The sequence below is a fragment of the Diadema antillarum genome, unplaced genomic scaffold, assembly GCF_040938485.1.
Source record: "Diadema antillarum isolate AM-2024a unplaced genomic scaffold, OU_Dant_1.0 seq00000657_RagTag, whole genome shotgun sequence".
NCBI lineage: Eukaryota > Metazoa > Echinodermata > Echinoidea > Diadematoida > Diadematidae > Diadema > Diadema antillarum.
The window spans coordinates 437,464-458,717 of NW_027271569.1; the positions used below are offsets into that span (position 1 = coordinate 437,464).

At 37.2% G+C, this 21,254-nt stretch overlaps 1 protein-coding gene across 1 annotated transcript in view; it reads left to right on the forward strand.

The window, feature by feature from the left end:
* The window catches only part of LOC139736584 (xanthine dehydrogenase/oxidase-like), a 54,621-nt gene extending 48,170 nt beyond the window's left edge, over positions 1 to 6,451 (forward strand). The window contains exons 29-32 of the mRNA XM_071647331.1: positions 543 to 723; positions 3,670 to 3,858; positions 5,158 to 5,325; positions 5,615 to 6,451. Coding sequence (XP_071503432.1) covers positions 543 to 723; positions 3,670 to 3,858; positions 5,158 to 5,325; positions 5,615 to 5,665 — 589 coding nt within the window. The 3' untranslated portion in view covers positions 5,666 to 6,451. The remainder of the gene's footprint in view (positions 1 to 542; positions 724 to 3,669; positions 3,859 to 5,157; positions 5,326 to 5,614) is intronic.
* Positions 6,452 to 21,254: the final 14,803 nt, after the last annotated feature.

Consider the following 21,254-nt stretch of genomic DNA (forward strand, 5'->3'; position numbering starts at 1 on the left):
TAATATTTTGCCAATTGTGTGAAACTGTCATCACACATTGTCAAGACATTGTACTATAGACCTATTAGGAGAACCATGCATTATGGCGGAGGCATATCAGTAGCCGTAGCGATATATCTAGTTTTTTATAATCAACTTATCAGGCCCATGGCAGTATCCATCAATTTACTGTGCTTGAGTGAATCGCATGCAGCTTGTTGGAAAATTCAATTGCTAAGGCTCTGCTGATTAGTGCATAATGTTCTACCTACCCAGTACTTGAGTGGGGAGTGTGCTTCAGGAATGAAATTCGTAGCATGCATAAGATCAAAGTTATTGTACACATTTGATATGAAAATACTCTGAAACAATTCGTTGTCCTGGCAAATTGCCTAAGTCAGACAAGTATCTCTGTCGACCCTTTTGTTGTATTGCAAGCAGATTCCAAGTGGTGGAAGTTGAACGTTGAGCCCTTGTGAGACTATGTTTTGACTTTTGATAATGGCATTCAGAATCCAAGAGATATGAATTCTTGTTCTCTCTACTCTGCACCTCCTATAAAGGACACCCGACCTGAATTACAGCTGGGCCACAAATCAGGGCAAGCTCTTCCACTACTTCAGCTACGGGGTCGGGGTGTCCGAGGTGGAGATTGACTGCCTGACGGGCGACCACCGGTGTCTGCGCACCGACATCGTGATGGACGTCGGCAACAGCATCAATCCGGCCATAGACATCGGCCAGGTGAGAGCTCGCCTTGACATCCCAGACGTTGTCAGATGTGCCAAAAGCTATTCTGAAATGACTTCCTTTTGTGTGTGTGTGTGTGTGTGTGTGTGTGTGTGTGTGTGTCATTGATGTCATTTTGTCGTTTGTCGATTCTCTCCAAGGAAGTTTGCCTTTGTATCGCTTTGAACCAAGTTTATTTAGTGAATCAACAAGTTTTGAGTAAATGAGCAATGGTATATGAAAGATAAAAATTTGTGGACTGTGAGTTATCCAAAAAATTTCATTTATTTGAGTTAGAGGGATAATGTGCAGAACATGTGTGTCACATCCCTCTGCAGATTACAATTAAATTATGCTTGTGGAAATGCCAACATTTCACTTGACCTAAATATATTAATCTACGATTAGTAAAGGCCGAGTACGCGAGGCAAGTACGCAATGTTCACCATCTAAAGACACCGAGTGTACACTGCACTTAACATTCTCGCACAACAGGATACATGTGCTACTTCTTTTATAAAGTAGCGTCACATCCAGTTGTGATGAATGAAAAATAAAAAGAAATGGCAGTCTAACATTAGATCAAATAAACGATGAATGATAGACAAACATTGAATTGATCATTTCATTTTTAGTAGTGAATTCAGTGCGTATATTGAGAATCAGATGGCAAAGTGTAGATAAATGATCAAAATACAACTTCCATCCTAAATGACAAATCTTTTCATACTTACCAAAAGGTCCATGAGATTCCACATTTCATGATTTTGCTGCAAACTTGAGCATAGATCCATATAACTCCTAGATCTAGATCTAATTAAAATCCAAACACAGTCATGAATATGAAACAATCCATTTTCAGACACTATAATGCATTTACAGTCATGGAGTTTCAAGGTAGTATTTACAGGTGAAAGTGATGGTGAAATTGATTGTAGATGTAAACGTTGCATCCAGCATGGAAATGGTAATGCTTATGGATGCTTTGTTGTTGATGAATTTGCGATGAACTGATTCTAATACTTTGTCGCTGTAAGCCACAGTTTCTTGACTGTAAGTGGTCTCAGTCTCGCAACTGGTCTCACTGCTACTCATTGTCAAAGATCTGGTCTTCCCTTCATAAGTAGATGTAGAACTAGTGGTAGAAGTGGTTGTGGTCATCATGCCTTCACAGTAGAGCTCTTGGGCGAGGATCCCGCCTGTTTCCCTTTTTCTTGTGTCGCTTGTGCGGCTACAGTGTTTTCAGCTTGTTTCACTCATGGGACCACTTCCGCCCATGATGTCTCTAGACTGGAACCCCGCACTGTCCAATGCATTCATAGTTGTTGCATGAATCAAGTGATTTGTATAGACTTGGTTGCATCCAGCATTTTGAGCTTTCAACTTGAGCTTGTTTCCGATGGTGATAACTCCAAGTGGGCTGTTGAAATACCAAGAAGATCGAACCATCAGTGGGAGCTTTGGGTTTGGGCCTTTGCCAGATCAGGGGCATTTAGGGTTTAGTTTCCTGACATACATTTAAGTCTGGAATGCCATTATGGGGCACGAATTCCTGTTCAGAATCGCATACATCCTGCCACTGTTTGACTCTTCATCCTGATCCTCTGTGTTATTTTTTGAAAGACAGTCTTTATCATGTATACTTTATATATAAGGCCAGTGCTGATGTCCTTCTCAATCGTGAAATTGTCAGATTTCATCCCAGGAATGTTTTCCCTTCCACGGTTACAAACATAGGTCTTGATGTCCAGGAAAACTTTATTTTGCAACCCATGTGGTGTTGTCAGGTCTAGTTCGTCAGAGTTCTGCATCAATTTCATGTCCATTTTGCTGTTTTTGGGCTTATTAAAATTCTATTTTCTTTTAACATAAATCTATTGTATTGCCTGAAGTATATTTCTAGTCAATGACAATTCATAAAATCTCTCTAATATGCATTTAATCTATCAGCAAACAGTTTGGATGGCTTAGACAACTGACAGTTACAGGTGTACTATCAAATGTTTCTGAATCGTGTCATGCTACACAAAACTACCCGCGTACGACAACATTCCACCGCTCCCTCACAAAATCATACCGCCGCGAAATCTACTGGATTTTATCATCCTAATGTTGGCAGCTCTGCTTACGTTAACCCGTGGAGGATAAGTCTTGAGTATACTCGGGTAGATGTCTATGGGAAATTGGTGTTGTAGCAAAATCAGTCCGTCCTCAACGGGTTAAACATGAACCATACCTTCTTGTTTTTTTAATTCCCCAATATGGCCTGAAACATATAATTCGATTGTGGAAATTTCACCTTGTCTGTGATATCCAGGTCAGACTCATCCAATGATGCTGAACTCCGTATTTTAGGGTCTTTCTTTCTTTTAGGTCTTTTCCTATAATTTATCCTATACTCCTTTCAGTTGATGGCATAAAATTTTTCTCAAAAACGTATCGAGATCAGAGAGGTCGGTCAGCCTCTCCAAATATGTCCCCTAATACTTTGCAAATCCAAGTAGTTTTTCTTATGCTAATTTTAAGGCCTTCTTGGTGTTGAGATCCTCATCTGTAGGGACATGAAACGACTTACTATTCACCTTTTTTTTTTTGCGATTTAGGTCCAAATGTAGGCAAATTCATCCTTACAAATATCCGATTGAAAATATTTTTTTCTTTTTAAATTTCTATGCATTGTACGCATCACAACGTGATATCACGAGAGTGGTATATCACTTACTTTGTACGCGAAAGAAGTAGAATGCCATGTGACACGTTTTGACCAATTACCATGCTTGAAATAATATGGCTCTCTATTGAATAAGTTCATTTATTCTCCAATCAATCCTGTAGAAATTGCAGGACTGCAATTGTACTATAGCATTGTTTTGTTTTATTTTTGATGGAAGTAGAAACGCCATCTGACTACTCTAAATTGTGCCATTTTTGTGTTGTCCCCCCCCCCCCCTTTAATCCCAGATTGAGGGAGCCTACACCCAGGGTTATGGCCTGTCTTGCCTGGAGGACCACCGGTGGACTCCCAAGGGCTTCTTACTGACCAGGGGGCCTGGCTTCTACAAGATTCCTGGGTTTGGAGACATCCCCGCCGAGTTCAACGTTACTCTCCTCAAGAACGCTCCCAATCACAACACCATCTGTTCTTCCAAGGTAAGCCAAGCTTTTATTCTTAAAAATATCAGTATAAGGTTATGATAAGCATCAATTACAAATGAGTACTATTGCTATACTCTACTTTCTTTTCAAGTAACAGTTGGATTCCAGTTTATCATGTAGATACATGTATGCCAAGATTATGACTCTTCAGAGGTGGTAATTTAGTTTGATCAATTTATTAGGATCGTCTACTGCACATTACCTTTTGTGAAAGTTCTCATAAGAGCATTTTCCATGGAGCAACTTGTAAAAAGAATTGATCTAGATGTATCTGCTGTTTATTGCCCCCCATGTGAGATGACACTGCAAACTATTTGGGACCCTGCACCACAAAACAAACAAAAAGTCGCCAGACATGGATTTTTATTCAAGAGCATATTCTGAAAGAGCAGACCTCAAGCTTTAAAATGATGTATAACTCATATCAAATGGATTCTCCTAACCTATCTAAATATTGAAAAGAAAGCACACACTCCAGAAAAGTGTGAACTGAGAAAAGAGGCTCTGAAGCACAGGGTCTATTCAAGCGTTTAATCTTCACCAAGCTGTGCTACCTGTGCAATGAATGGGACAAAATAAAGGACGAAAACCACCGGTTTAACCACAATGAAGGGATTATCAGATTAAGCTGAAATTGAGTACATTCTGTCCATGATAAATGCCAACTTTCAAAGCAGTAGCATCATCCTTTCTAAAGTTATTAGAGTTGAAAGTGAAGAGTGTGCACAGGGTTTTTTAAGAAATGAAAGGGGGACTCATTATTCTAAAAAAAAGTGTTCGCGATAAACTGCTAAAAACACACTTTCCTGTTCATTTTATGATACCAAATTATAGCATAATGTAGAAGAAAACTTGCTCTTTCAGAAAATATAAAAAAGTCAAGATTGACCAAATTGATCCTTTTCACCTATTTTCAGTCCTCAAACAAAATCAGTGCGTGCAACTTTTTGTTCGTTTTGTGATGCACGGTTACATTTTGACACTTTTCTATACTGTGGTAGTATACAAGGCTGTGTTGCTGTGTTTGAAATAGCCAGCAGTATTGTACCAGAGGGTACCAGTACAGTACACTCCCATAATCACAAACACAGTTATAATGAAATTCCAGATACAATGAAGTAAAAATTCAGGCCACAACATTATCCACTCTCTTTTTTTTATTCTTAATTTGGTCGATTATAACGAAATTTCGATACAACAAAGAAAACTGCCGGTCCCGAGGACTTAATTATAACAAGAGTCCACTGTATTGACATTTGATTTGTCATTTTGCATCCGCCCCTCCTTCAACAGGCTGTCGGTGAGCCGCCCCTCTTTTTGGGAGCCTGTGTCTTCTTTGCCATCAAGGATGCCATAACATCAGCCAGGGCAGATGAGGGCGTCCATGGCCCTTTCACCCTCTACACACCGGCAGCATCCGAGAGGATCCGCCTGGCATGTGTAGACCAGTTCACGAGAAGGGTGAGCATCTTCATTTTCTGAACAATTGTGGACCCATTCAAAACGTGCATAGAAAATTGTGAAGATATTTTTGCAGGTTTTAGAATTCACGCTTGCCAAAATGTAGCTCGAAATGCACGAAAATTTAATGTGTCACAAAAATTTGTGTATTTACGGTACTCAGTGTCTGTCAGTGTCGCCATCAAAACCCCTACAGGAAAATATCGTGACTTGTGTCACTAAGGAGCATTAAAACTGTTTTCTTTTTTCTCTCTCCTTTTCCCCTTTCCCCTTTTGTTTCTCCACACAGTGCCCAGAACCAGAGCCTGGAACATACACCCCATTCTTCATTCGGCCATAGACAGCGCAGACAGGATGTTGTGCCTTCTTGCACTCAATTTGATAATGAGATGTCGGTCATCCATGTAGAAGAATTTTGTTACCACAAAAGATGTATTGCCTATAGAGGCATTAAAAAAGAAGAAGAAATGAACACAAAAATGATGTAAATTCTAAAGAGTAATGCAGGGGGCTGAGCAATTGACCCCTCAGTGTACTGCATGTAAAGCTTTCATGTTTTAGGACCACAAGACAGATTGAGTTATATGTATTGGACTTGTAGATCATACAAAGGCCTGTTATAGATATACAGCCTGAACATCCACAGCTAATGATATCATATCAATTGTCTATTCGAAAACAGAAATCCAATATTCAGTGTACTTTGTGATGCTTTGGCTTATTTTTAGTCTGTAATCATGTGTCTCATGATTTTATCATGACATCTTTATGACAGTCAAAATGCGATTGCAACTTTGCTGCTGTAAAAAAATTACTCAGCAGTGTGGTAGTGTATGCCCATATTCAAGTTTGATTTGTTGTTGTTGTTTGGACCCTTTAGCGATAAAAAAACCCACTCCCATCCTCACATTCCTCAGAAATTGTTGTGATGTGAACTTCTTCAATCTATGGAGAGACTTTTCAAGTGAAAATGCTTAGAGAGTCAGTTTCACTTCCATTTTTTAACTGTTGAAGATGAGTCCCGAGAATACATGGGCAGGTGTCTATGAGAAATATGTGTTTTAGCAAAATCAGTCCGTCCTTAACGGGTTAAGAATTGTGCCAATAGAGCCTTTGAAGTGGAAAAGCGTTCCAACCTACTTGTTGACAAATGTTGTCATAATCTGTATAGTTTGAGTGGCAATACAATGTCATTGTTTTTTTCTTTTAGAGCCCATTATCAAAGAAATTGTTTTCATTGTTTTCAATTTCCTTCATTTTACTTTAAGTATATCATTTATGTATATGTATGTTTTTGTAGAGCAACATAGAGCAATAATCCTTCCGAGTTAAGAACTATTGGTCGGTAATTACTGTTAGGAGGCCCCCTGGAAATTTGACCTATAGATTCTTGCCTTACTATCTGGTTATTGGGCCGTATGCTTAAAGAATGCCAATGCTGGTGCTAGCCCTTTGCTTGGATTTTAGTATGCTTACAAATGAGCATTGCTTAGAAATGAAGCAGTTGCTTTATTAAAAAACATACATGTAAAATGGACCTTTTGCTAGTTTTTGTCAGCAATTGCTTTCATACGTTTCTTCAAGCTCTGTCAAACCAGTTTGAGCTTGTGCTGAATGCAACATTTGCACATTAGCATGATGTGCGTGTTCACCTTGAGAAAAGCCAAAGTTGTGGAGGGTAGAATAAACTGAGAATGTACATGTACTGACATGTACAGGAAACATTCAACGATAATAGAAAGTTGGAGTGATACCATAGAATGATGCTTGTGGGAATGGTGATAATGGTATCGGTAATGACAACAATTATTACAACAAAGTAATGATTGTTATCTGAAATACATTGTACCATCATTACTCTATTACACTAGGATTGTCATCATAATTATCCTCATGGACACAATTACCGTCGACTACATAACACGCACAACGTCCATCTTCAACTATTTTGTTTCAACAAGGAGAACAGTGGTAGATCCAGGGGGAGCACACCGGGCGCAGCCCCCCCTTTTTTTTTTGTTAAAACAAAAGAATAAAAGAAAACAATGGGGGAGGGGTGCATGCACCCCTCTTTAATTTTGTAAAGGCGCCCCCTCTTTACGGGATTCCTGGATCCGCCCCTGGAAAATGCTCAGTGGTTAGGACACCTATGGTTAGGATTTACCTATGTGAGTGTGAAATTATACGGGGAGGATGTCTGATACTGGTGGAGAGCATGGAGACCACATTGTACTCCATTCCACTCCACTTGACTTCTGACGACCAGGCAACAGTGAGGGAAGTTATAGGGTTTCACCAAGTCCACTGTACATGTATGTGTATGTGGTTTGTGTGCTTACATGTGTGTTGTTTGTGTGTTGTAATTTGATATGATAATGTTTTTGTGAGTGTGTGGACCTATAAGGCTATGTAAGTGTTTATCTTGTTTGAAGATTTTTACTGCCATGTGAGGAAGATGCTTCCTGCACACGTGTACTGTACCTTTTGTTATTACCTCATACGAAACCCACCTTTGTTCTACGATGAACAGTGTTCACACAAGCGTGATATCGCTTTTGTTGAAACCACAAGCAATTTGCCTATGGATTTTTAAGCAATTGCTTGAGCTTGACATTTTGCTTGACAAGCTTGTGCTCTTATTTGAAGATATTGCTTGCAAGCCATTGCTACTTTTTTATGCATACTGCCCGTTAGCAGCATACCACAACAGGGTATGCGAAGTGTGAGCCAACTCAGCTGGTTCATTCCGGTGGCTGTATATAAAGAATAATAGACAATTTTTGTTTTATTTGTTATGTGTGTGTTTCATTTTATTGTGATGTTGTAAGGCACAGCTTCATGATGTTGCTGCTGTTTCTACGCAAGAAGATGACGTTTAACATTATACACTGTGGTACTAGGAGGATTCGTAAAGGTAGCTGCCGAAACTGGTGACGACTATTATTTGGAAAATGCTGTTTGTTGTCATGAACAAAAATAGAATGGGTTCACAGAAGCTGGTTGAGGTGGTCCATATTCAAATCTTGTTGCTAAGGCAACAATACTGCACAAAAGATGCTCTGTCGTCATAGAAACAAGAGGGAGATGTCTTCAGCACCCAAATCAAAGGAAATTATATGTTACAGGTAAATATGTGGACTTTATGCCCCTATTTTGGACGTTGACATGTCTTCAACTTGTGTGTGTTTTTGAAATAATCCATTTGTATCATTAAGATAGCGTGCTGCAGGAAGATGTATTATATATGCATGATGTTTAGAAATTGCAGTGCTGAGCATGCACATATTTTTGTATTTTAAGTGGCACAGTATGTTTGCATGACATATCATACAGCACAATTAGCATGAATAACAAATGTTTTATTTTTATATGCACACTAGTAATTGTGTGAAAGAAAACTCATCCCCTGTTGTCAGATTTATTGTACAATATGCTATGCCATTATTAATGTGAATTATATAACCTGGGCATTAAACTCTGAATCATGAATTATGATATTCCTTTGCATGTACATACCGGTACTGCAGTGACATTCAAAGCGGTAAAGTGGCCCCCACTTGAACGAGAGAGGATGGGGAGGCGAGCCTCTCTCCCATTCCTGCTGAAGCGGGTGCCCAGCTTTGTGGCTGGTGCTGACCCATGCAAATCACCCCACATGGAACTAAGTACACACTTTGCATTAAGTCACAATGCCTGTGAACTTTCAATACTATGTACCAAAAAAAGTCAGCACTCTCATAACGTGATCATGTTTTCATTGCACTGCTCTTGTGCGAGTTGAAATGGAGTGCTCGGTGTTACTGCAGGCATGATGCAGCCCTAATGTGTGTTGTCTCACAAACTTGTACATGCTCCTACCAGACGGCAAATACTTTGATTATGCAATTGGCAAAATTTATATAGTGTTGATTTTTGAAGCTATTTTTTCAGCTTGAATATGTCCCGAGTAAGACAGTTTTGGTTCTGATTAAGAGGTGAAAATTGAATATGAAGAGTTTGTTGCATTGAATTTTGTTGTACATTGTACTTTTGCAGTGTTCCGGCCGCTAAAGCGGCTCTCGATTATCGGGTGAGCGCCGCGTTGATTATTTATAGTGGGTATTGCTCCTGTGAATTGGTCCTGTGAAAAGAAATAATACATGCTAATCACGTTCACTAATTAAGTTAACAATGTCTTCCTGTATGTAGCGAAAAGATCGGCTTTGGTCTGCATTTTTGCCTTTCCCACATCATGGTCAGGCTTAATATTTGACACACAATGAAGATTGCAACATGCCATAGTTGCAGTCACCATGGTAACAACAAGGCCATAGCCAATCAGTTTTGTTTGTTGTTTGTTTGTTTGTTTGTTTGTTTGTTTGTTTGTTTGTTTGTTTGTTTGTTTTTTAGTGTTTCAGGTGCCATGTAGCAATTGTCCTAACTTGTGATAGAGACTCGCGGAGATTATGCAATCTCCGAGAGTCTCCAGTACAAGTTTGAATGCTAGAGAGAGAGAAAAAAAAAATAAAAGTTGAAAAATAAATACTACTTGCTTCAAAATAAGAGAAAATAATCATAGTGTGTAGTGGGAAAGGTGTAATGCAGTATAAAACCATTCAGTAAACATTTTATTTTCATGGTGACATTTTTGATGATGGGATCCTTGAATTGATAGTGACAGTATAGTGATAGTTGATAGTGACAGACTACCGGTATGCATTTTTTTTTTTTTAATGCTGGCGTGTGATTTCATCACCATTCAACTCAGTGAGATTGACAATATATGAATACTAAGCGTCTTCATAAATGAGTGATCCATTATAATGTTGGACATATGATCAGACCTTGAGTTGGTCTTGTAATTTGGTAGACATTTATATCTTATAATGCCCACATTCTTACTGGTTTTAACCAGCATCTGACGGCATAGAGTTTTAGCAGTACAGACTTAACACTGGTAGTCAGTAGGCCTAAATAGATTGGATGAATTTAGGTGATTGACTTGAAAATGAGCAAGGTACACAAGCCCACACCATATTAAGGAATTCTCATGTACAGTAATGGCATTAGTAGTGTACCTCTTTAAAAAAATGCACTGTTTTTCCTTGATGCTTGTATATGACCTGACATTGGATTTAACATCTTAAAAAGTAAATGATACGCTATTATATGTGTCTTTAGAAACATCATTAAAATGAATGATACAATGTATGCAGACTGTACTTTGGATGCTTGAAGGTCATCCATGAAGAGTGAGCATTGATTTCCAGTAGCAAGAAGTATTTTCAGATAAATATGTAACAGAAAACACTTCATATTTTTTTAGAGCATACTGTAATTCTTGTACTAAACATAATTTGGAAAGTTTTTCAGTATTTTGTGACTTTGCACTTTCATCTTGCAATAATCATATTGTATTATCTGTTTGATTTTCCTCTATGAAGCCTATGGATTTTTAAAGATTTCTTATAACTACAGATGTGCTTTATTTTTAATGAAAGTTTGCATGAAATGGAGCAGAAGTGTCATCTCATGCACTCAACATGAGATCACAATTTTACTGCCATAAAATAACTAGAAACTTAAAGTGGTTGTATAATATGTATAAATATTTGGTTGATATGTTAGTGCATTCACATGCTTATAACTACGCTCTAAGTAGCAATTTTGCAGATGAATACTGAACTTTTGTTTTTGGTTAACCTAGGCTAATTCTTGTCATTAGTTGTTTGTAGACATTTACCCAGTATTATTTTGTGGGAAGGTGACATGGCTGGAAGTATTGACATTTCAAAAGTAGCAATTCCAAACTTATCATTGATATAATTTCTTTATGTTCTTAACTCTATGTACACCTACATGTTTCTGACAAGACAATGAAGTAAATATAATTATGTACATGTATATTACATGCTGTATATGAATAAAGACAAATTTTAAAGCATTCTCATTCGTTCATTGTCTTTCAGGTACACATTTAACCAAAATGGAGAAGTGTATTTCCAGATGTCTGTGTTCAGAATAACCGTGCTGCTAACCTAATGCAAATTTAAAAAATGAAATAATAAATGCAATCGTAAATGAGCAGAGTAAAATGGAAATGCATGTACACACACAAGATTAGTTGAATGGTTGACTTTGTCAACTTATTGATGTTAAATTATATCGATTCAGCGGTATGCCATTTGGGTAATACAGCTGTTAGGGCTGACATCATTTGGATCAGTCATGTCGAATGGGCAATGTTGATGGTAACAACATCAGTCTAAAAGCTCTCTGTTTCTCTGAGTTTTCTATACATGAAGTGGAAATAGTATATCATTTGTGTTGGAGAGTTATCTGGTTAATTGAGTTTGGTATTATGACAACCTACTGAATCTCTCTGTTTCTGTTGACATAAGCACACATATAATTTTTAAATGTTCAATCAGTGTGTGAATGCTGCAAATGTGGTGGTAATATGCATAGGAGAGAGAGTGATGCCGATTGTAATGCGCGCGCGCGCACACACACACACACACACACACACACACACACACACAGTATCTTCCGGGTATGTCTTGTGCTGGTCCATGATACCAAGTTGTTAACTTTGAAAGGAAGCCAGCCAGCTACCGACTACATCATCATCATCATCATCACCATCACCATCATCATCATCGCCATCATTATCATCATCATCATCATCATCACCATCATCATCAGTCAACAATACAATGCAAAAAACTCTATGTGGTCTTGGAATCACCCTTTTACATAGATGATGACAGGTGGGGAAGGGGAACATGCAGAATATTCCATCCAAGGGATTTTTACATGCTATTGAGGAAGGTTGCAAGTCTTCCACTACAGAGTAATAGCATGTCAAAACCAGAGGTTAGAATATTCCGTGTATGCTTCCCAGTCAAAATGATCATTTCATATACACTGTAATTTTGTATTTGTCAAAGCATTTTTAAGGAATTAACTCAAGTATTCTATTGGAGCAATGTTTGCAGCATCACCATCAAGTCGATGACGACATCAACATGCAAAAACTTGCTTTTGGGGTTTGGCTATTAAACCCTTACAATATTTAAGTACGTCTTTGTACACTGAAATGTACAGGGGAACCCCCTTAAAACGAATTGCTCGGGACCACAAAATATTTCCTCGTTATATAAGGTATCTCCCATCAAATAAAACTATAAACCCAAAAATTCAAGACGAATCAGACCTATAAAATTACCTCATTATACATATATCAGGTATCTTGCCATGTGACCTCATTATAACAAGTTACACTGTGTATCACAAGCACACACACACACACACACACACGTGCAATACCCTACGGTGTATGTACAAGGAGATCTTTATGTTGTCAAAGTCGGTACAAAGGAAACCATCTGAGACCAAGAATGCAGGAAAGTGAGATGAGAACCTTCACTGGAGTTTGGAAGAATGGAATAAATCTGTGTCAAGAATTCTTCATTAGAATGTAGATCCTACATGTAACTACAAAGCCCTTTTTTTCTAGAATTCTCTAATACCTGACTTCGCTTTCACATATTTCATGGCTGGGAATATATAGATGGTTCAAGATAAAAAAAGAAAAAATTGTAGCTAGAGTAGGTAATTAACTGCGGATGCTTAACAAAATAAACACATCAGGTACAGTATTTTTGTCAAAGCACATACCAAACTCAAAATGTCAGTCAAGTCTTCTTTTAAAAAAATAAAAAAAAATAAAAAAAATCAGCTACAAGCCTTTAAAATGTGCAGAATTACAATGCCTCAGATATTCATTCTCAAATCAGGCAATAATTTATAGACTACAAGTAAACGAAGTTACATACAATACGACATTTTTGTACACTGAAAATATGCTTAATCAACCACTTTTGTAAATTGATGCGACGGAAGTATAATAATGACTTCAAAAGACACAATCAATGTTCATATACACTTCAAATCTTTAATAACATTTTTCCCCCTTTCAAGAGCATGATCATTTGTTCCAAAGTCACTTGGAAACGGACAAAAACCACACTATGAAAAATGCATTTCCATGAAGGGGAATATACAGTGTACATGTACACATTCGCTGCCACTCAGGCTAAATATTTCCCGTCATGATGCGTTCACATCAATCTGCAACTGACAATAACAAAACTGCACACACCCTTGGCATGTTCAGGATCAAAATCTTTTGTATGTATCCCCATCCTTTGCCAAGTAAATAGCAAACCTATCATGAGAACTGTAGATATGGGAATGAATCTACCGACAACACAGATCATACAGCTAAGAAGATTGTACGTGTGCTTGAAAACATGATTTCAAAATGATTCCAAACAGCAACTGATTTCACAACTTGTATGCGATTGGTTGCTCACTGCCAAAAAGGCTGTGTAAATGATGCTTTGAAAATAAGATTATATTTGTTGATCACTGAATGAATCTAGAACACGGGCAAATATCATTGTTATAATAATAAATTACAATAACCTTAAATATTCTGGTAAATCACTATCATCATGATTAGGAGTAGATTTTATCCCTGACTGAAATTACTGAGAGCAAGGTACAGTATTTGCCCTTCTGAATGTCATAAATCACAATTGCATAATTTTGACATGGCACACACAACATTTCATGTCACAAAATCTGATGACAGCAAGATGGGTGACCACTCAAAATTGAAGATAGCCTGATATTTGCCAAATGACATCATTCATGATGAAAAAAAGAGGGAGGGTATATGACTGAGTTCTCTCTTGGGCACAATAAGATAACACAAGAGCATGGACCTGCAGTACATCATGGAAGGGAAACCAAAATGAGCTGATGATGACCTTTGACCTTCTCTGCTGCCTTCCTCTGCCACAAAGTCATCACAGGTCGGTCCTCTCTCTTTCTCTCCCATCATTTTCCTTTCCTTCTCTGATTGTGGCTGCTGAACTTTGACCCAGTCACAGTTCTGACGTCAGTCCGACGATGTTGGGGGGAGGGGGATATATTGATTCAGATGTGGTGCATACATGTGTCAGTCTAAGATCGGATCTATTCCTCCCTTGCTTTGTATGTGTCCAGATGTGACATGATGTATCCAGGGATTACGAGGCATCCTGCTGTGATGACTGACATGCCAATCACCTTTTCCTGAAAATAAAAATCAACACAATGTTAAAGGGATGGTATAGTATTTGTTGAGGTGAAGATTCAGCCTTTAACTTTTTGCACAATACTTAGAAACCACTCTATGAAATGCTAAAGAGCATACAATTTAAGAGGAATTATTCTTTTTATTTCTTTTATAAAAGTTTCTTTTATGAAAATTGGTTTGAAATGGCTGAGATATCCAAAAACAAATAAAATTAAGCTTTGTTTTGGGATATCTCGGCTATTCCAAAAGCAATTTTCATCAAATAAACTATGAATTCCTCTTAGAATTGTATCCTCTTCCATATTTCATACAAGGATTCTCATTCTCTCAAAAAATTATCATAAAACATGCTGGAAACCTGAAGTCCCGTCCCAACCGAAACTGTACCATCCCTTTAACATCATCCCATCTGACACAATTTTGTGTCAACAACTATGAAGACCAAAAGCATCAAAACAACAAAAAACCAAAGGAATGTGGAATTCATAGTCCTTGAGACTGGCAAACTTGATGCTTATACAGTACAAGTATCAAATTTAAGAAATAATAAACAAGAAACAGAAATTTCCCCCAATGGGACCACAGCCTTTCATTTCATTTAATTTATCACCTTTCAGGTAGGCCCTACTGTGTTACACTTTATTTCTCCTTTACCATCAATATTTTAGCAAAATTCAAACAGGAGTCAAACAATTGAAAAAAAAAACCCACACAAACTGGCATTTCTGTATCACTTGGGAGCACTTGCTGTGACTAGGAAAGCTTCACGTCATTTTTTCTACAACTCAATTCCATGTTACAGAATGGAAAAAAAAAATAAGAGAAAGAATGAGAAGAATTTGCACAACACATTTTAAATATTTCTCCCCAAATGAAAGAACTCATGACTTACCTCCTTCAGGAGAGGAATGTTATCCTAAACTATACATGTACATAATATACAATGTCAGTGATACAGTGTATGTCAAGGGAATCAAATGTGTATTCTATACATGTATATATCCCCCCCCCCAAAAAAAAAAAAAAAAACAACAACAACTTTGTAGAACATCTCTTACAGTTTCTTTGTATCATTCCCCTACTGTGACATCACAGACTACTGCTGTCTTCTTTCCATATCAGGCAACAGCAGCACATGGATATGAATAAAACTTTGAAGATACATTTTCGCATGGATTTTCCTTGTTTTCTTCAAATGTCACTGATGGGTTCTCCCAATACAGTATGTCTGTATTCACAGAATCCAAAGAGTATTTGGAGTTTATTTCCCTTAAAGGGGAGGTGTATAGTGTAGCATGGTTGAGGTGAGGATTCAGCCTTCTATTTTTTTTTTTGTTGCAAAGATACAGATGTACACAATATATATAGAAACCACATTATGAAATTTTAGAGAGCATATGATTCTAAAATGAATTCAAAATTAATTTGATGAAAATCAGTTTTGGAATGGCTGAGATATTAAACAAAAGTGAAACAAAGCGATCCCAATAAAAGGTGGATCCCACCTTTTATTAGGATTGCTCTTTTTTGGGTATCTCAGCCATTTAAAAACCAATTTTCATCAAATTAACTTTGAATTCCTCTTAGGATTATATACTCTTACATATTTCATAAGAGGTTTCTCATTATCTCAAAAATTATAAAAAATGTTGAGAAACCTGAAGTCTTATCTCAACAGAAACTATACCAGGGATGCCAGGTTCAAAAAATTTTTATGAGTGAGATTTTCATGACTCAACGTCTCGGCGCTCGCATGTGCGCGCGAGAGAGGGTGTGGGAGGGGTTAGTAGGGAGCTTTTTCAATTTTTTACTCTTAATGGTGCGATCAGGTGATTATTTTTTACTTATTTTGAAAGACAAAAGGTAAATATACCTTCAATTATTGAATTATCACTTTAATCCTTTGAGCTATGCTCATTATTAATTGGCCCAAGTTGCAGATGCAACAAATGCATGAGAAAAATGGGTGCCATGCGTAGATCATGAGACGGACCCTAAATGCTTGAGTCTCACGCAGAATGCGTGAGACTTGGTAGCTCTGCTATACCATCCCTTTAAATATGAAACCAAGTACCCACACAACACAAATATTAAATTTAATTTGAATTTCCCCAGAATATGCATTCTGTGAATGCAGATAAACAATGGAGAATCTAAAGATAAGCTTCATATTCTTGGACTACAAGAAAGTATTAACGGGAATGTGGGGCAATTTGTCAATCAGTTACAAGAGGACGTATGACTTGCAATCGGCTGCTACAGAAATTAGTTGTATGGGATGGCTGGGAGAGTGTACTCCTGCCTCATATGCTTCATGCCTCAAGAACCCACCAACCAAACCAAGCAGGGCCAGTCAGGGGAACATAAAATGACAGTACAGACTCTATGGCCAATAATGGGGAAATTTCCATTATTTTTAGAAATCAATTCGTATTGATGGCAAGGCCTTCATTTCATTTCATGCAGCAAGTTCATGTGGAGAGAGTTTTGATTGAGTATAAAATGTGTAATATATCATCACTGTATCTGCAGCATAATCTGTATTGCCATGCTCGAATATGGTTTGGTTTGCGTGCAAAGTTCAAATAGACCTATGTCACGAGTAAAAATGCACTTTTAAAACAGAATTTAAAAGTCAACAGTAACACCAAATAAATTACTTAAGTCATCTTGGTCATTACTCTGAAAAACATACTGTAGAACTGGCAACCTCACAATGGAAAGAGTCTTTCAATTAGTGTTGCGTTCATGCCATCATGCCAGTAATTATAGTCTACCACTTTCCTCCCCCTTTCGTCTAAACATGCATGTAAAAATGGCCGCTTTGTGCATTGTGGTAACCTTACACCCACCCACAGGTCCAGCTTACCGGCATTGTAAGAGGTTTCTTTGGTGGCAAACTCTTGATCCCTCGGGAGGGAAGGGTGGTTGTCCCGGTCCTGAGAACAGGTGCAGCACGGACAATTACTCCTCGAAGGATTCCAGACATGATGTAGTTAGTGTTTTGAAGGGTGTACGTCCAGAAATGAAAGTGGACTCTGATTCCAATCCCAACAGCAGTTATAGTTCCCGATTGCAATGGAACCCACACTACGGTATGCTTGCACAGTGGCCTAATGTTCTGCGGTGCGGTACCCGTAAGGTAATGGGAATACAGTGTACTCGCTTGAAAACCGGTCAGTCATGAAACGTACATTCCCACGCACGTACGCACAAGAGGTCAAATAGCATTCTAATACGTGGTTTATATGTACGCAAAGTCGAGAGGGTGCGCGCGCGAGCAGGGACCTGGTTGTCTTTCGGGAAAACGTTGTTGTAAGAACGCGACGAATACCAGTAATACAGAAAGCAAACATAACTTAACTTTTAACAAATAAGAATCCACCACGCAAGAATAGTATTCTCCTCTAACTTTAATCTTAAATGATAAACTGTGTAAATCTAACTCGCGACGTGTCTGGCTAGCAAATTTCAGCGGATTGTTTTTGTTTCCTCATGATGAGCACTCAGGCTCAACGATTCTTCATCAAAAAGAAAGGGATTAAAAGAGTACATGTAATATTATTTTATTATTATTAACAGCTAGGGGATTTCACGTCACTAACCTCTCATGCTTTATAGTTATGGATTGTTGTCGATTTGTTTATTTGTTTTAAGCACTGGTCTGTCAAATGCCATCTCTTTCCTAAAAGAGGCTCTTGAACAAGAACATTTGAGCATGTGTCCCTTGTTCTATTTCTATTCTATGCCTACATTTTGTTTTGATTCATTTCAGCACACAGGTGCTTTTCAGCAACACCAAAACCACTTCAACAAACACAAGCAAGATAGATAGGACCTCAGCCAAAAAGAACTCTTTTTTGCAGAAGCCTGTGCAAGACAAAAAGAAAAAAAAAAGAAGAAGAAAAGAACACAGACTGGACAGTAGCTGTATTTTACTAATGTAAAGTACTTTTATTTATATTAAACATTACCTTTGAAACATGAAAATTTAATGTCAATCTACTCTGTTGCGTATACAATATAAAAATGAGTTCTTGTATATACACACCAAACAAAACATCTCAAACAGTACTGTAAAATAATACCCACTATTTGCTATTACAGAGAAATGCCCATGATGAACACAACTAAAAAAAACAAACAAACAAATATCGTGAGCAGCAACAGAAACATTGGCAATAGAATCAAATGAAACCCATATATACATGTGGACTGAGTGAATGCAGGAATTGAGTGGGTAAGTTTGAGGAAAATCACACAATCTGTTCAAAAGTTCTGATTTTTTAAAAAAGTTTTGGTACCACCATCATGGATGAGAAGATTGCAATGTTATGTAACATCACATATAAAGAATGATATAAATAAAATATAAAGACAATTCCACAAAATTTCATTTTTCTAAATAAAAAAGCACATTCACTTGTCTTGCTACAAACATACTCCACATTTTTTGAATGATGTAAGTCAACTGCTCTATCATCATGCTCGAAAATGGAAAATATGATGAATTTTCTTTTTTGTTGTTGTCCATCCATGATGTCACATAATCTTGCAATCTTCTCATCCAGCCATGGTGGCACCAAAACTTTAACAATGTATAACTTTTGAACAGATTGTCCTTTTTTCTTCAAACTTTGCTGATGTGTTCTACTAATATTGCTGCATTCACTCAATCCACAAACATATTGGGGTTTCATTCTCCTTGAACAGTGTATCAACAAGAACAAGTGGGCATTTCATCGAGTGTTTTGTCAGACATTTTTAAGCTACAGAAATCCTTGCATCTGATTCACTAAGAGTGAATTTGTCTGAAAAATAAAGAAATATCCCACAGAATGCTTGCTGAAATGCCCCACCTCCCCCGAAGATATTCACTGAACATAGTGTTATCAATCTTCCAACACGTAAATGGTGCACAGCCTGCATTGCTTGTAAGTATCCCACAAACACAAAGTAAAAACACTTTTCAATTGCAGTGATACATTTTCTCCTACTCAGCATTTTTTTTAAACCAACAACAATATTTTCAATACTTTTTACACACATTATCAGTTTCTTCTCTCTGAATCTGTGACTCAAGTGCTAAAACTGTATTCAAGAAGGGAACATTGTCTGATTCACTTCAAACCTTTTTTCATTCACTGGAGAAAGCGGAATCTCATTTTGAAATATTTTTTTATTTTATGATGCACTAGAAAACACTTTCATAATTCACCTGTTTTTCATAAACTTTTTTTTTTCAATCACAATTTTAAGAGCCTCTTGCTATTCAGTTGGACTTTCTATAATATGATCTATCAAATTTCTTTCAAAAAAAAAATTAATAACATAAACTCCACCTTAAAGAGTTACAACATGCATGACAGAATCTAGTTCCTAGTCCATCCTACATCAGATGTCAGGAGCAATAATATATAGCTACAATTGCCAACTGTCTGCACATTTCAGAGAGAACAGGTACATGAAAACATCCAACAACAGTCATAATGTTAATCATCTTTTCTCCTTTGGCAAAAGCTTTGTGATTACACAAACAAATGCAACAAAGTGCATTCAATTGGAACCACTAGACTTCATCAAAATGGTCAACCGAATATACGATGCTAGCATCTGTATAGCAAAAAGCTATTTCTTCCCCTCTGTGTTAAATTTCCCCAGACTTTGGCAAACGTATATAAATACACACATATTTCAATTGCAGCAGCTTTCTTGTGGATCATTAAGTCAAGACAGCAAAGAACTTGTAATAAGATCAATCACAAAGATGACAGTCAACTATGACAGGGTGTTATGAGTGGACATTGTTTCCATCACAAGGAATTATTAAACAAACACGATTTTTTTTTTAATTTGAATATATCAAGAGATGAAGTTAGACACAGTACTATTATCATAACAATGCAGACACAGTATTTCAGTACTAGTATTACGAGAAAAGTAGATATTCAACTTCCCCATTTCCAATAATACATTTTTTTTTCTTTTTAGGTATATTTCTTCTTCTTTTTTTTTCAAATGAGTGTCAACAAAGTTCCAAGTGCATATATATGTTAGTTCAATATATATTTGCATTCTTACAAATTGCATTCAGCAGTAAAGAGACATAAACAATTGCTATTATACAAACTCAACAGATGATCTTCTATAATGAATACTGCATGTATCTCTATGGCCTCTCATCACAAACATTTACAGAACTTTCTGTACAAATCCCATCATATAAACACAATGTATACTTTAATTGACAAACTCAAAGTCTATCACTTGAGACACAGAAATGAGAATATCATAGATAATGATGATGACGATGATGATGATGACGATGATGAGGGTGAGTGATGGTAATGGATGATGATGGATGATGAAGGAGTGAATTCTTATAAAATCAAGAATAAAACTCACACTGCGGATAGCACTTGGCAATATAAACATGTACACTGTAAACAATGCAATCTCTACACATCACAGTAACATCATCATAAATAATCCTTTACACACTAAAGAAACAAGTGTCATAACAAACTTGGACACAACCCTGTGATGTGATCCAACAACTATTCTACCATAAAACTGCATGCAAGCAGGGATAAAACATTACTTCAAAATGAAGGACAGCACTGCTGGCAAGATAACTGTTACTGTCACAAAATCTGTATATCAAGAGGTAATCCTGGCAATCTTCAAATCCGACCATTCCTGGGCAAGATATTCATAACCTGCATTCCCTCAGTGAAAGTTGTACAAGATACAAGCCAAACATCATCAACTGCATTCTAGATATGAGGTGAGTTTCCGGTGT